Source organism: Melanotaenia boesemani, chromosome 24 (assembly GCF_017639745.1).
Source record: "Melanotaenia boesemani isolate fMelBoe1 chromosome 24, fMelBoe1.pri, whole genome shotgun sequence".
NCBI lineage: Eukaryota > Metazoa > Chordata > Actinopteri > Atheriniformes > Melanotaeniidae > Melanotaenia > Melanotaenia boesemani.
Genome location: NC_055705.1, coordinates 20,967,221 through 20,983,448, shown reverse-complemented (window position 1 = coordinate 20,983,448; position 16,228 = coordinate 20,967,221). Strand labels below are relative to the sequence as shown.

General features: G+C 38.4%; 1 protein-coding gene across 5 annotated transcripts in view; it reads right to left on the bottom strand.

Moving 5' to 3' along the window:
• Window positions 1-207: 207 nt before the first annotated feature.
• The window catches only part of mgat5 (alpha-1,6-mannosylglycoprotein 6-beta-N-acetylglucosaminyltransferase), an 81,248-nt gene continuing 65,227 nt past the window's right edge, over window positions 208-16,228 (bottom strand). For 3 of the 5 annotated variants that reach the window (XM_041978496.1, XM_041978497.1, XM_041978498.1), the window contains 6 exons: window positions 10,924-11,073; window positions 6,697-6,843; window positions 6,497-6,613; window positions 4,506-4,580; window positions 3,456-3,613; window positions 208-3,361 (listed from right to left, as the gene is read on the bottom strand). In XM_041978496.1, coding sequence (XP_041834430.1) covers window positions 3,163-3,361; window positions 3,456-3,613; window positions 4,506-4,580; window positions 6,497-6,613; window positions 6,697-6,843; window positions 10,924-11,073 — 846 coding nt within the window. In that variant the 3' untranslated portion in view covers window positions 208-3,162. The remainder of the gene's footprint in view (window positions 3,362-3,455; window positions 3,614-4,505; window positions 4,581-6,496; window positions 6,614-6,696; window positions 6,844-10,923; window positions 11,074-16,228) is intronic. The other 2 variants (XR_006009451.1, XR_006009452.1) reach the window with 2 other exon arrangements.

Below are 16,228 nucleotides of genomic sequence, written 5' to 3'. Positions count from 1 at the left end.
ACTGAATGTACACACTGTGCTGACCAGTTTGATCACATTTAATAATGAGAAGCTGGGAGAAGCTTGGGCTTCTTTATCCCACACATGTAACTGTATGAGCCGGGTCTTTTGGATGGAGCTGCCCCTCGGCCTGTACGGACTGTTTCTGTGTAAATACTTGGTGTGTTTTGCTGTGATGTTCAACAAATCCAGAATCTGAGCCGTTTGTCACAGAAAAAAGGTTTATTTAAAAATAAAGTTGTACCCTCTGACTCATCAAGGACTGTGAGAACAAACAAAAATGCCACTTTTAAATTTTCTTTTATCCCCCTGCATGGACAACGGTTGCCGCTGCTCTTCAAACAAGTGTGGGATTTTGTGATAAAAGCTGCTTTTTAGGACGTAGACATTCAAAGATGATACGGTGATCTGTTCTGGATACTCGGAAACCAAACAGCTAAATAATTCGGACAAACTCAAACGAAAGAGGCAGCTGCTCGGTTAGGAGGGCTGGGTGGAAGCATCCTTGTTTCCAACCCGGTCGGGCCACGTGCTTCGCTGAGCGAAGGCACCAATTTGCTGAGTAATCAGTTTAAGGCAATGGAAAAATCAGAAAACCCATTTCATCTACATGTGCTGCAATTATCTGATTACTGGTTAAACTAATTACTTTTTAAGGTTTAAATCAACATCATCCTCACATTGCCGAGTTTCCAAACCTGAGCAGCTGAAATAAAAATCTTAAGATTTATACTGATTTATTTAACCGATTTATTGAGAAATGAGTTTAATTTAACAGAAACTAATCTGAAAAACAAAGTCAGCTGGGGTTTTTTGAGTTAAAGTAACCCTGACATGCCACATCGTACCGGTGGACCCGAAGGTGCCCGATAACGACATGAACCATCCAACAGAAGGGAGCTGAAACCACAAAAAAAGGCACATCATGATCTTTAAAACTAACTTGGTGGCAGATGACATATCTGTAAAAGTAAAAAGAAGAGAAGGACAGCGAGGAAATGAAAACACCAAGTGTACGAAGCTGCTGCTTCTTCCAGGATGAAACGAGGCTGTTTGCTGCTGCTCGTCTTAAAACCACCAATAAAATAAAAAGAACAGAAATTTGACATCTCACACAGATCATTTCAGACTGATTTTAAATTAAATATTAAATCCAGATTAGAGAAAAAAAACATCACTGAAGAAAGCCGAAGAGCAGCAAACCTTTCGTCTTGATCAGAAACTTTAAAATAAGTACACTTTTCTTTTTTTCTTAAATTAAAACCCATAAATAAAAATCTGTAAAAAGGAAAATCAAAGACACCCGTGATAAATAAAAAAAGCTTTCCAGTAAAACACAGCGATAAAGATCTGTATACAAAATAAATACAAAAGAAAAACTTTAAACCCATATGAACAATATACAGTGTCACTAATATCCCGTCAAACCTCTGCAGACAGATTAACATAGTGCATTTTTTCCATTCATCACAACAACTACAAATAGTTTGATTGCAGGCAAACTAAAAACCAAACAATTATTCTTTAGAAAAAACAAGGAGCTGCGAGGTTTTGTGACGGACATTTTGTTGGCATGTCGGAAAACATTTACATCTGTTGTCTAGGAGATGAACGTCCTGGCGTTACTGCCTACCAACTACGACACAACGTCACGACATCCTACGATGCGGCGACTAAAAACGCTCCCTCGGAGCATCGGGCGGGGTACTGACACGTTTTCACAAATCTCTACTGGCCGTTTGCAGAACAAACATTTTTTCAACTTTTGAAGTAAGAAAAATAAAACCGATGCTGACTGGACTCTACAGTAAGTCTGGGGCTACGGAGCTACGATAGCGACAAAAGTTTTGTCATTTGTATCTTATGGTGCAAGTCAAATCTACAAATTATAGAATCTGAAAATACAAGTCAGTTTCACAAGTACAAAGTATTTGTCCTATATTTTACACACCTACTCAACAACCAGTCAGATTTCTCTTCCTAACCAATGATTGAGGGAGCTTACAGAGGCCGGTACAACCGTGATAAACCCCTAAAGGCAAGTCTGTTTATGGCTAAACGAAAGATTTTAAAAGCCTTAGCTGAATTAGCTGATAGTAGAGATGTGTTTCCATCTCCAGAAGGAAACATTTTGAGTTTCTATTAACCAACTTATCTTCAGGGACAGCTGCACTGGCCTTGGTCAGAAAGTCGTAGCAGTACTTCTCCACACGACACAAAGTTTGGTTGTGGAGGATCTCCACCCTCCTCTTTCCGTGATTGGTTAAGAATTTGAAAAATTTGACTGGTTCTTTCGTATGCGAGACAAAGTACAATGTTTACTTGTGAAGCTGATCCGTACGTTCTGACTAATAAAATTGACTTCTAGTTTTAGGCTTGTAAAATTGACTAGTTTTTTTCTGACTTTAATTTGTTTTTCTGACTTGTAAAACTGACTTGCTTTTTTGGGACTTGTAAAATTGACTTGTCTTTTCAGACTTGCATTATAAATCTGTATTTTTAGATTCGATTTGTTCCTGTACTTGTCAGTTTCAAATATAAAGTTACAAAACTTGTGTCTCTATCGTGGCTCCATAGACGGGTTATTTCAGGAAAAGATTAAACTCCCAGAATAAAAATCTAGATTTCTACTTCACTTGTCGGCACTCGTCTGTTGTGCAGAGGAGAGGAACAAGATAGTTACAGTGTAAACTGGGTTCTTCTTGTATGTTTGTGTGTGTTTATGTGTGTGTGTGTTTGTGTGTGTGGGCCTTGAGGCGTGCAAGTCCAGTGCAAACCTACCTAAAGAGTAACAGTTTCAGATTAGGGTGGATGGACGGGTGGTGGCGGTCAGGAGGGAGCGTTAGACGGGCAGGCAGTCACTGATATGTGCAGTCCAGCCAGGCGGCAGCTCAGAGCTCATCTGCTGTCAGTTTAAAGTCTAACACCACTCCCTTTGTTGATTCAAGTAATTTCACCCAGCTGGACTCATGGCGCCCCCTGCTGGTGGATGCAAGGGTTGACAGATGCAGCTGAGGGGAAACAATAAATATGAAGAGCAAACACAGTCCCATCAGTGTGTTTCTTTTCCTTCTGTTTGCTGTGTGAATTTGATTGACAGCTGTGAGACTGGAATGACCGCCCCTCCCTCCTCTCTGCGCTTCGTCAGCGTATATCCTGGTGCTATAGGCAGTCCTTGCAGAGCGCCACCTGACCCTTCATGTAGTCGCGGCAGGGGCAGATGCGGCGCAGCGTCTGGTGGGCGCCGGCGCAGCTGAAGAGCAGCAGGTCTGACTGGAAGATGCAGTGGTGGCGGGTTTCGCTGTAGGCTGGGACCACCGTGTCGGCGCTCGACTCCACCGTCTGACAGTCCACACCAAACCTGACACATACACAAAAACACAGTTTACGTCTGTTTTAATACTTGTGCTGTGTTGCCACCTGGTGGCCTCTGAACATTACTACAGTGTTCCCACCTGGCCAGGTCCTTGTCCTTGTTGAGGTGCTGGAAGAACGAGGGCTCGCAGATGAGCTGCTCCTCCTGACACACCTGCTTGCACGAGCGTCCGGGTTCGGCCAGTCTGACCTGCAGGGTGCTGAGGGGAGGCCACATGACCTGGCCGTGACAGAAGTCCTGACAACATAATGTGGTGTCAGCGAACAGAAGAGCAGCAAATGCCTTGTCACCACAGAAAACAGCTGCTTTTAAAATAATAACTCAATAACTAATACAATAACCAACCAAATATTCATCAAGATATACAGGTGAAAAAAGTAGAATTAAATTAATGATACATGAAATTAGCTTTTATTTGAATCATTTTCAAAAAAAGTGTTGCATCAGTCTTCATCCAGTTTTTATCTAATTTATTTTTATCTAATTTATCACACCTGCAAACTTAGATGGTGTGAAAATGGTGATGAACTAAACCTGTAAAAGTGCTGAGAAATTTGGAATATGTGGAAAACCCGGCTTTGCCCATCAGCAGGAAGCTGTGTTGAACTCCCTTCACCTCAGTGTTGAACCAGCTCCGTTTGCACCTCAGCCCTGAATCAAGCTGTGCTACATGAAAAGCATTTTCCTCCTTAAACTTTCTCATAATAGAAAATAAATATTATCAACTGGGCCAGAACTCCTTTTTCTTTAACATAAACGTTTGTTAAAGCCAACCAAATCGCATCTGGCCATGTTAGATGACAACCACTCATCAAACCAGACACTGGTACATATTTTTGTTTTCCTCTTATTTTACAGCAATAACATGAATTACTGTAGCTTACCAACTTTATTTATAAAGCACTTTCAAGCAACAGCTGAGACAAAGTACTTTACATCAGCAATAAATGGACTTCACCACTGCAGTAATCTTGCAGTCCAGTTTAAAATCACTGTCATTCAGTGATAGCAGCTACATAATTTAGAAACTACTCCTGTGGAAATCCACCTACTACCAACTAATGCTGGTTTCATGTATGGTTAAGAACTGCACACCGTTTACAGCTCCTGGAACCTCCAGAGACATTACCTGGTTCTCAATGAAAGCGTTTACTCTCTGCAGCATCCCTTCACAGGTGAACTCGTAGGGCAGGTACGGCTCAATCTGGTCACAAAACAAGACAATAAGACGAGCGTCAAGTCACATTTTATGTTTCTACTTTACCTACAAAGCCTCTGTGTGTGTGTTTGTGTACATGAAGGCACAGAAAAGTCCTCCTGCTGAAAGGTTAGCTCTGTGCACCTCTTCCTCCCAAGCCTCTCTGGCCTCTGCAGACTCTGATCTTCAGAAGAAAACTCAAAGCAGGACCAACAACCACCGCCTTTGTTGTCGCACTAAGTCTCTGCTCTCAGTGCCTTTGTGTGCTGAGAGGAAGATGAGGATGAGGGGAGGGAGAGGGAGCCAAGCTGGAGCCTGGTAGGCTGCAGCCCGCCACTGATCACAAAGCATATGAGGCTCGGCAGGCTTGTTCCCTGAACAAAGCCATTGTTCCGACCCGGTCGGCGGAGCACAGCGATACACGAGGTCCCGAGCCCGGCTGCTGAATATTCATGCATCCGGATGTGCTTTCGTTCCTGCTTTCTATGGCTTTTCAGTGAAGAGCCAGCTTTGATCAAAGCAGCTCCCATTTCTTCTGTTCTCACATCAAGAGGTTATAAACTCTTAGACCAGATGTGTCAAACATACGGTCCGAGGGCCAAAAACCAGCAAACATAAAACCGTTTGTAGTATGAGGTGAATCGGGATTACTACACGTGTTAAAATGTGCATGTATGTACATTTAAAAGAACTTATAGATCTTTAAAAGTTACTCTTAATCATGACATGAAATACAGGTTTTTTTGCTTCAGGTACCTGTAATAAATGCTTTGTGATTTTGTAGATCCGTTCTGATCTTTAGGTTTTAATGCATGTGTAAACATTTAAATAATAAAATATGTAAAAAAAAATTATATGTATATATATATATATATATATATATATATATATATATATATATATATATATATATAACAAAAAATATAAAACAATAAAATATATAATTTTTTATAAATTAAGTTGAAATAATATATAGTTTATAAATACAATTGTATACATTTTTTTACAACTAAATTTTTAAATTTAATAAATATAAAAATATACATGTTACATATATCTAAAATAACTATAATATAAAATAAAATATTTAACTAAATTTATTTTTGTCAATGTCAGGTTGTTCAAATCGTTTCATATAATTTAAACGTCTGGATAATGTACTTATTTGTACTAAAACAAAGCAAAATAATTGGGAGTTTTTATTATTATTTAAAGTTTTTTATGCTGTTATTTTACTGGTCTGGTGGACTGGAGATGAAATTATGCTGCATGTGGGCCAAGAACTAAAAGGAGTTTGACATTCCTGTTTTAGAAATTGATTAGAAATAAAATAATCAGCAGATTAATTTCCATTAAAATAAAAATTTTCAGTGATTGAAACAAACAACAATCAGCTCTGAAAAATATTTAAATGTGTCAGTAATTCATTAAAATTGAAAATACGTTAAATGAATACATTTTTCAAATATAAATATTGGACATAAATACATATGTATTGAATCAAATATATAAATATATGATGATAATTGAATATTTACTTAAACATGTTGGTAATTAGTAAAATTTGGAAATAAATTGATCATTTATCAAACTGATTAAATATGAATAATTTGTTAAATGTAAAAATAAGAAATAAATATAAATAATAGTTGAGGATTCAGTTTAAAATACTCTAACATATACGGTGGCAGCATTAATTTAAACGTTTGACGGCTAAAAATTAAACTATAAAAATATTGTACATATATGATTTCACATAAAATGAAATTATATTCTAATAAATTAATTATACATTTAATGATTTATTCAAGTATTTATGTCTAATTTTAATAAATCAATAACACATTTTACTTAATGATGTATTTCCTTGTGGCACTTTTCTGCCTCCATACTCCGGTCGTGGTCACGTTTCCAGCGCTTACCTTCTGGCTGAGGATGGAGCGGATGGCCCTCTCCACCTCAGCAGAGTTCTCGATGTCCACCGTCCACACGTGCGGCTGACCGATGTACACCTCCGCGTACGGATGCTGAGAGGTCAGCTGCAGGTGGAAACGTAGAGGTGAGAAAAACAAACACCAGACAGCCTGCAGAGCAGAAATCAGACTCCACATCTTCCTCTCACCTCTCTCAGAGTAGGTTTGCCTTTGAAGAAGTCGGTGTTCTTGCTGCTTTTTGGAGGGTTGAATTTCGGGTTGAGGAAGGCGCAGCCATTGGCGATGGCCTCCAAGGGGGCAGGACCCTCGTACGGGAATGAAAGACCCACAAACAACTGCAGAAAAGACAATATATCAATAGTATCACTGTGTCATTTGTCATCATGATTTCTATGATCAAAGAAAACATGACAAACGTGTTTCGTGTGATGTTCTTGTGTTTGCCCTCGTCTTTCACAATAATGACATAATCACAACATTAACACAAATTCTGACAAGAGTACTGCAATCACACCAATTCATCTTCATTTTGCTATTTATTATTATTACATTAGAGAGAGAGGGTGTGTGTGTGTTTATATATATATATAGTTATGCCACTGCTATTGTCAATAGCTGTGATGAGACTCCAGGTTTAACAGATTAAAAACTATGAAAAGTAGCCACATTATGAGTTACGTATACCTGCTTTGAATCAACAGGAAGTTGCAGCTCACCTACATGATTTAAGTTTCTTCCAACAGTATCATTAAACAGCTCAACAGCTCCTTCAGTCTACCGTTCACACTTCGTTTCAAGCTGCAAACAAATATTCCAGCAGGAAGGTAGGAAGGAGGCATCCTGGGAGAAATCTGACTAACAAAAACACCAGAGGGAGTAGAGGTGCCAGAAAGTTTACCAGCTGTGTTGGTGAGTTTCTGTTTGCTCGAAGCAGCAGCTAATCCTTACTGAAACAAAACTTTGTTGCCATCAGCACAAAATATGGCCGAGGAAGCACATTTTCTCCATGAAACGGGACAGAAAAAACAGGATAAAATGAAGACTTCATCCTTACACTGGTTCCTCCCTCAGACCAGGAGTTTCACCTTAGAGATTCTGTAGGTGAAAGCACTAAGTCATAATGAATAAGTCATTTAAACCCTAAATAACTATTATTAGTATTTTTTTCCCAGTAATTATTTATGTCTTAGTGATATATACATAATAAAAATGATTGTTTTCACTTTTAGAATACATAAAAACTATGCAACATCCAGTAAATTTGAAGGAAAATATTGTTTACCATTTAGCATGTAGTTTGTTGTGCCACTCTCATACAGTATACTCAGGTAAATGGTGTACATACATACTGGGAATTATGTGGGTGGGGGCAAATATTTGCTTAGCAGTTGCAGCAAGTCGAAGCCAGAGGCAGCTTGTCCACGTGAGCATGAGATGTTATTGAAAGACTGAGTGGACTAAGTGCTCAGTCAGTGGAGGACCAGAATCAGCCGGCCACAATGACTACTGTGTGTTTGCATATCTACATAACACACACACTTTACATAACACACAAAGCAGCGTTGTACCATAAAGTGTGTCTGCACTCACATGACTAATCACTGACTCCTTTTCAGCTCATGTGTTACAGTAATGTTGATGTTTCTTATAAATTTCTACCAGCAGGTGGCAGCAAAGCACATGCGTTTATATTTTTTATTGGTGAGGAAGAGGAGGCAGAATCTACACAGGCTGAAGGACTCAGAGGGAGGAGTTAGTGGTATCAGCCTTCATCTCTAATGTTGCTGGTATGGATTAAAAAAAACATAATTTAAATAAAAAATACAGTTTTGACCCAGATTCTTCTGATTAGCCCACGTTAAAACCGTTGTGTGCAAACGTTTGCTGCAAAGCAGAGTGCAACACATCACATACACACTCCTCCTGCATCGTGCAACGTTCCATATCAAAGCCTCTATTGACTGGTCCGCTTGAAGAAACTCCCTGCCTCACTGGTTATCTGCATCCTGCCCTGAACCTTTGGTCACATAAAACCTTCGGTTTATCTTCAGCGCCTGCGTCGAGCTGCTGGTCCGACATGTTTCAGATAATCTCACTGCAGAAAAATACTGTATGACCATTATGACTTAAAAAACTTCTTAGGTCTGATTTTCATTACTTTACACATGTAATCCGTTTCTGTTATCACTTCACTTCTTTCATTTATAAAAAAAACGGGTGTGGACAGCAGTGAAGCATAATTTGCATTTACAGTCTGACATCTTTCCGAGGAATTTGAGTAGGAGCCTGACTTGACAGATCATGTGCTGTTTCAAGAGAGAAAACCACAAGCAGAGGTGGTGCAGATAGGGATTAAATCTTCCATGAATTCTTTACGTGTCCTCCAGAACAGACTATGAGAGGAAGTGAAACAAAGGTGACAACTGTCATGCAAATGATCAAAGAACCAGTTTTGTCTTGCTGCAGATCAGCTGCATGTGGTTTTAAACAGTTTCATGAGTCGGTGAGTTAATTAAACTGTTTGTGGGATTTCTAATTCCAGCACCTGCCATGGGATCTGTTTTCCTCCAGGTTACAAAGACAAGCAGAGATAAATGATACTGTACTTTGAAAAAACACCAGTTTTGCAAAGGAAAGCGAAGCAAAGACAAGTAAGACGAGATGAAATTAGACAGCAGGAGGGTAATTAAACAGGTCAGCTTGGACAGATATGAGAAGAAAAGGCTGAAAATGAAAAACCTTTGTGACATGACGCGTACACCTTTTGGCTTTGATCACTGACACTCTTCCCCTCGTACCGCACAGCGCGTCACAATTTATTTCAGGAAATTTTGTCTGAGAGGAAAATCAAACGTCGGACGTGAACAGCAACACGGTCGTCTTCTCACAGGAGTGTTTTTATGGTGCGCTCTGTCGATTTAAACCCCATGAGGCCAATTACTCCAGGCAGTGTGTTTGCTGGGAGCAGTAAATATGTTGTTTAAGCAGCCGAAAAAAGAATGCAGCAGAAATCTTTAGCTTCTGTGGGATGTAATTGGCTGTTCCTTTACAGGCTTTCACACAGAAATGTGTTATTATAAGCTGGTTTGTACTGTACCAGGACATGAACATGAACATACAGTTAATACAATAAAGGGAAAAAGAAAATACATCTTTTAATATTAAGGATTTATGCTACAGGACGCAAAAAGTAATATAATAGATTTAATAAAAATAATTTAAATCAATAAAAAATACTAAACTCAGAAAAAATATAGTAAAAATGTGAATAAATAAATGATAAAAATTAAATAAGTAAATAAAATAAAATAAAATGTAATATAAATAAGTAAATAAAATATAATAAACATTCATAAAAAATGGAAAATAGAGTAAAATAAAATCTAAAACTAAAAAAAATAAATAAAATTTATTATTCCATTTTTTTTACACGCTACAGCCTGGACAGGTCGCCAGTCAAAATTAAAAATAATAAGGTAAATAATATAAATACTATATAATAATGTAAATAATGAAAATTCACAAATGTGAATAAAATAAATATGTGACTAGAATAAATCTAATGACTTAATAAAAATAAACAGTATAGAAAAATAAATTACTCATTTCTGTTGATAAATTATAAATAAAAATAATAAATCCAGAATAAAAAAAAATAAAACTCAAATATGATAAAAACTTACAAAAAAAATCTGATAGTAAAATAAAAATTTTCGGCTCAAAAAGAAAAGGATCAGGTCTAGTGATGATTTTCTGAACGATGGGAACAGATCAGATAGAAAGTGGTGTTTACTCAGCAGTTCAGGAGGAAAAGCTCGGCGGGGGTTTGTGTTTTTGTCTGGTCCTGGGTGGCGGACTGCACATCTCTGAGGTAAATAACGTGGAGCCTGTTCTGTCAGGTATTTAAAATTAAAAGAAGAAATTTTAAAGCAATCTTCCATTGGAGGAAGTCCATAATACTTTCCTCAGTTTAGGGATCCAGTCTTTTTTTTCCCTTTTTTTAAATTCTGTTCTTAAACATGAATCCTCAGAAGTGAAACAGAGATGTACTTCCTATTTTCACTTTTGCCTGATGTCTGTTTTGTCTCTGTCTGTCTGACAGTAAAATATTTGGTTTCAGAGGCGAGAATATTCAAAGCTTCTCAACCAGTGATTCTTCTGTACAGAATGAAGGTTGAAGCCAAAATACAGCACTCCTATTTACAATGCAGGATAAAAACAACTTTCATTAAACCAGTACTCATATTGTTGCTCCTTCCTAATGAAACTTCCAATACTTCTTATGATAAATGACTGTAATGTAGTGATTAAAAGTACATTTATTTATACATTTTTTTATAAAATGATCTTACAGCTGTGATTATATGAGGAGTTCCAGGGCAGATCCTAATTTTGGCTCATTTTTTCAGTCTCACCTTGGTTTCTCGCAGTAGGAATTGCAGGTCTCGGCCGCTCAGGATGCCGTGGTTCTTCACGTAGCTTGGGAGGTGCACGGTGCTGGTGCCGTGCACGGTGCCGTGAACCTCCGTGTAACTGTGGATGATGTCGAGGTATTTCTTCTTGTCCTGGAACAAACAGAAAGAGGAAAACAAACGGTTATATAAATAATTCCTTTTAAAAGAATAAACTGAATAAATATAAATAGAAGAAGAAAAAAAAAAAAAACTCCTGGGAAACCTGAAAGACGCTGATGGGAAAAGGATCTCGGGTCAGGTTCTAGAACACAGGGACCACTAGGACTACTAGGACTACTCAAAGGCGTTGTGCAGCTCTCCCAGGCTCCATGTTGGGCCCCCTTTGTTCAGCTGGCTCAGATCACCAAACTCACCAATTATCTGATTATAATTATGCTGATGACACTCAGCTCTATATCACTGTCTCACCACGAGACTCTGGTCCCAGATTATGCTTAAGTGCATGTCTCAGCCAAATGAATACTTATGTGACAGAAATTTCTTAAGTAAAATAAAGATAAAAGCAAATTCATTGTATTTTGAAACAAATATTAGGCTCCAAAGATTTGTGTCCAATTTCAGTGAGCCATATTGGAAACAGATCAAGCCAGAAATTTCAGTGTCATTTTGTACTCTGAGCTAAATTTTAACAGTCATGTTAAAGCAGGAACCAAATCAGCCTTTTACCACCTGAAGAATATATCAAGAGGAAGGTGACTGATGGCTCAGCATGACTTAAAAAACTTCACTTGTTTTCAGTAGTCTTGACTTCGGTAATGGCATTTTTACAAGTCTCTCTGAAACTCACAAAGAAAACTAACCAATCCAGAATGATTAGTTCATGTCCTGACCAAGACCAAAAAAAGAAAATCTAGTTCTCAGATATCTACACTGATTTTAAAATGTTGCTGCTGGTGTACAAGGCTCTGAATGGTTCTGGCTCAAAATAATTATGTGATCTGTTGTAGCTATATGACCCACCAAGACTTCTAAGATCATCTGGGTCAAGTTTATTTTCATCCCAGGAGTTAAAATTAAACAGAACAAGCCACCATTAAACCCAGAAGTCTGCTCCAAACCTTAGTTCTATTAAATCATGTCTTAAAACTCTTATTTTCCAGTGTTTTTAATAAAATTGGGGAGTTTTTCTTTTGAATACATTTTCTCTCAAATTTACGTCGATGATGGTGGTGATGTTTTCCTGTTGATGTCTGCTTTGCATTATAGGTAACTCACAGTATGCATTCTACTGTCTGTTTCCTTTGATCACGTACAGCACAATAGGTTGCCTTATGTGTGAAAAGTGCTGTATAAATAAATTTGCCTTGCCAATCTGGGGGGAGGGAGGCGGGGGATCTGCAGCTTCGTGATGTGGCCTTTTGTTCGAGCTACATGACTGACCATCTGGCCACAGCGGCAGGTAGAGCTAAAAATAGCCCCGTATAAAGAGCACTGATGCACACTGTCGCCACTGTTGTTAAACTCTACCTGATCCTCCACGTTGTTGACCAAAAAGGCATTATAGCTTTCAAAGGGGAACCAGAAAACTTTGCACTGAAACTCACGTACGGCTTATTTTCAGCCTACAGAAGCGCCGCAGAGCTCACGCTGAGGTTGAAGCAATAGCAATATATTTACAAGCTTAAGTTAAATTAGGAATAACCTGAGGCCCAAACAAGAACATCTTCCACCATCTTCATTTATTCACGTTACATCTGCAGCTGCTGACAAAGTCAGATCAGTAACAATCACTGATTGTTGGGATCTGATTAGTCCCGTCCTTGAATTCAGTAAAAGCTTCTGTCAGTCTGACCTGATAATCTGGTTAAACATAGCGATACAGAGCAGATTCCTCATCATGGTTTGTTAATTTTTGGCGACTCAGCAGTTATATTTAGTGAGACCATGGTCTAACAGTCTGCTAAACTGCTCCATCAGTCCAAACAATGATATTTTAAACATAGCTTTATAGGTCATAATGATCTGCCAAGCACACATGACCCATATAAGTCCTACAGTTGTACAAAAAGATCTTTCTCTGTTCGTCCTAAACACTGAGCCACAGAGGAGAAGCGTTCAGTCCAGATGAAGCCTTGAAGGTGCAGCTACCACACACACATGCACTGAAACATTACTGATAAAACCACTCCCAACATTAATAGGAGAAGCAAGTCCTCATTGTTACTTAAAACGACTTGTTTCAGGTAGACACGCACACCCCGCACATGGACTGCTCGGCCGCCAGCACTTCATGCCAGTGTGTGCGTCGACTTCACTGCTTCCTTTTGAGGCTTAAATTTCAGGTAGCCGCTCGTCTAGGTCCCAGGAGGCCCGACTATCAGATGCCTCCTGTCAGCCTGCTGTAACTAAAGCAGCCTGATGTGTGTGTGCAGGTGTGTGTGCGAACTGAAGCCCTAATTAGAAGGTGAAATCACAATCCTGTAATCTTTTCACTCAGAAGAGTTGAGGTAGGATTTAAGTGCATGCACGTGTGTTTGAGAAGGGATTAATAGATGAAGTTTAAGCTTTTTAAAAGGAAAAAGTTGCACATTTAAAATTATACTTTTTCTTTTATTATGTCATTATTAGTGCTGCGCCAATACTAAAATGTTGAATCATGATAAATTGGTAAATAACTGGATAAAATAATGTTAATGTTCTTTTTTAAAAAATCTAAATCTGGTTGGGCTTACAGTACAACGTCAATGTCAAATTTATTTCTAGAGCACAAGGTTGATCAAAGTACTTTAAAAATTGATTTAAAAACGTCAAGGCCCAACTAAATAAATAAAAATCAAACAAGCACAATAAGATTACCAAAACAGGTTAAAAGAAAAAGACGCCACAATCTGGCACTCCAACTAATCTCAAATTAAAAGCGAGGGTAAAAAAGTGGGTTTTTAGGCAGGATTTAAAAGACTAATGACTCTGCAGTGGAAATACTGGGTGGAAGGTTGTTCCAGAGGCTGCAACTGCAAATACCCGACTCCCTTTCTGCTTTAAATGAAATCTCGGTTCAATTAAAACCCTGTTTCCACCAACAGGTCTGGATCGGAACGGGTAGGTTTCCACCGGTGAAAACTGGGAAGGGTGCCAGAATATCGACTCAAGCTGTTGTACTATTTTGGGTTGCGTTGGGTTCCTGTTCGTTCCTATCAAACCCAAAAGGGTGGAGCCTGAAAGTTAAAAGTTGGAAAGTCGTTGAAGGAGGCAGGATGTGTGTTTTCATTGCGACCGATCTAATAACTGACTACGTGCGTAAGAGGAACATGCTGTAGACTGCTGTGACCCGATGCCAGATGCTTTCTGAAGCATGGTTGGATTCTGCTTGGCAACACACACTTCTTTTTAGATAAATGGAAGCATGGGCAGAAAATAAATTGCAGGATTTAAAAAAAAAAAAAAAAAATGAAACCTCTACTAAAAGCAAACAATAACAGGTCAAATAGGAAGCGAGAAAAGGGTCAGCTGATGGCTTTAGTTCACAGTTTTGTGTGTCGTATGTGAACTTATCTCAGTAGCTGATCAATCTCGGCAGCTTTGTGTGGAAGCACATGCTTGCAGAGTTTTAAAATTACTGCTACAGCTGGCGAGGTTGACTGAAGCAGGAGAGGAGGAGGAGGAGGTGAGTTTTATGACCTTGTAAATCAGAGGGAATTTGTAAATGTTGGCTTGGAGAGGAAACAGGAGAGGCAGCGGCTGCTTTCAGTCAGCAGAACTCAGGATTGAGGGATGAGCGTCCTGGGAAGGAAGCTAACAACCTGACATGCCTTTTAAGGCAAAAAAAAAAGAAAAGAAAAGGCTAAGATACATACAGTATGTATACAGTACACTAATTTAACTTATTCTGGCTTTATTTTTTAGTTTTCAGCTTTTGTAGGTACCAAGCTTCTTTACGGAGATGACAGAGCTTCATATTTATTACCTTTCAGCAAGTAATCATGACAGGAAGAGGTGTCAAAACACCACAGCTCATTCCAGCTGAAAAGATTGACTTCTCTCCCCCAACAAAGCTGTCCTCCTAGGTTTATTTCTCATGCTCTTTTTCTTCCCAGGTCCTGAAAAATAAATGTTGAGTCTACGGTGGTAACTTTATAAAGCTAAAGGAGCTTTTGCCTCATCAGTATGCAGACAGGTGCACTCAAACCTCAAACTGCCTTCAACATCAAACGTATCTCAGACTGAGGCATCAAAACTGGAAGGTTGCCAGTAAAGAAATATAAATCACTTTTCCATGTAGCAACTAACATGCAAAGCCTGTTAGATATCATCTCTGCAGGCTTTCAGTCAGAGATAACAGCAAGGGATTTACTTAAGAACTTACATGTACAAAGCTTAAGAATTTTATTCAGTGATATGAAATTTGTCCATTTAAATCCGAACATCTTAGGAACGCAAAGGCAAAATTGGCCATTTTTAACTACTTTTGGTTTTATCTTTTATATTTCAGTTTATCTGCTTTATTTGGTTTCATGCTTTTCAGCACAGCCTCTCATTTTATTTTAGAGTTTATATTTTTCAAACTGTATGGGACCTAAAATGTAAAATATATATAAAAAAAAATAAGTAAAATCTGGATTAAAAAAAAAAAAAAAGAAAAAAAGTGAAACAATATCCAGAGGTGTTTGGAGTGAAGTCAGGAATCATTGTTCCACCTCAATGCCTTGCCATGCCCCATTAGACCAAACAGCCTATAATCTATTGGAGTTTGGTGTTCTGCCAGAGCACGTTTGATTGTGAGACAGTAGATGAGCTGATATCTGACAACGAAGGCTACATCAGTGAGGAAAACGCTGAGCTGCAACCCTTTCACAGGGAGTAAATAAAATGCAGACACACTGCAGTGATGGAAACACCTGTATTCCTAACATGCTTCACTGGCTGCAATTAAAAACTGGTATATAGACGCTAATGGTGCTGAGGGGCATCATAACACCATCTCCATACATTTAAAATGCTGCTCAGTGAAGCATGCAGCCAAGAAACCAGGTGCTACACAGAGAAGAATATATTATTTACTGGCTTTTACTCCTACGCAGGTGTTAAAGAACTGCTGCTTTTATTAATTCCAACAGTGCTGATATTATTACCATTTCCTCCCTGTGCTCAACAATAAAGACTTACTTTGAGTTACAACCCCGCCAGGTTAGTTTTTTACTTCAAATTAACCCTTAAAACTCCAAGACATGTTTAGCTATTTTTTTGTAAGTAAAAAAAAAAAAAAGTACATGTATGTAAGAACTGTTATTTTGCTTTTGTTATTACA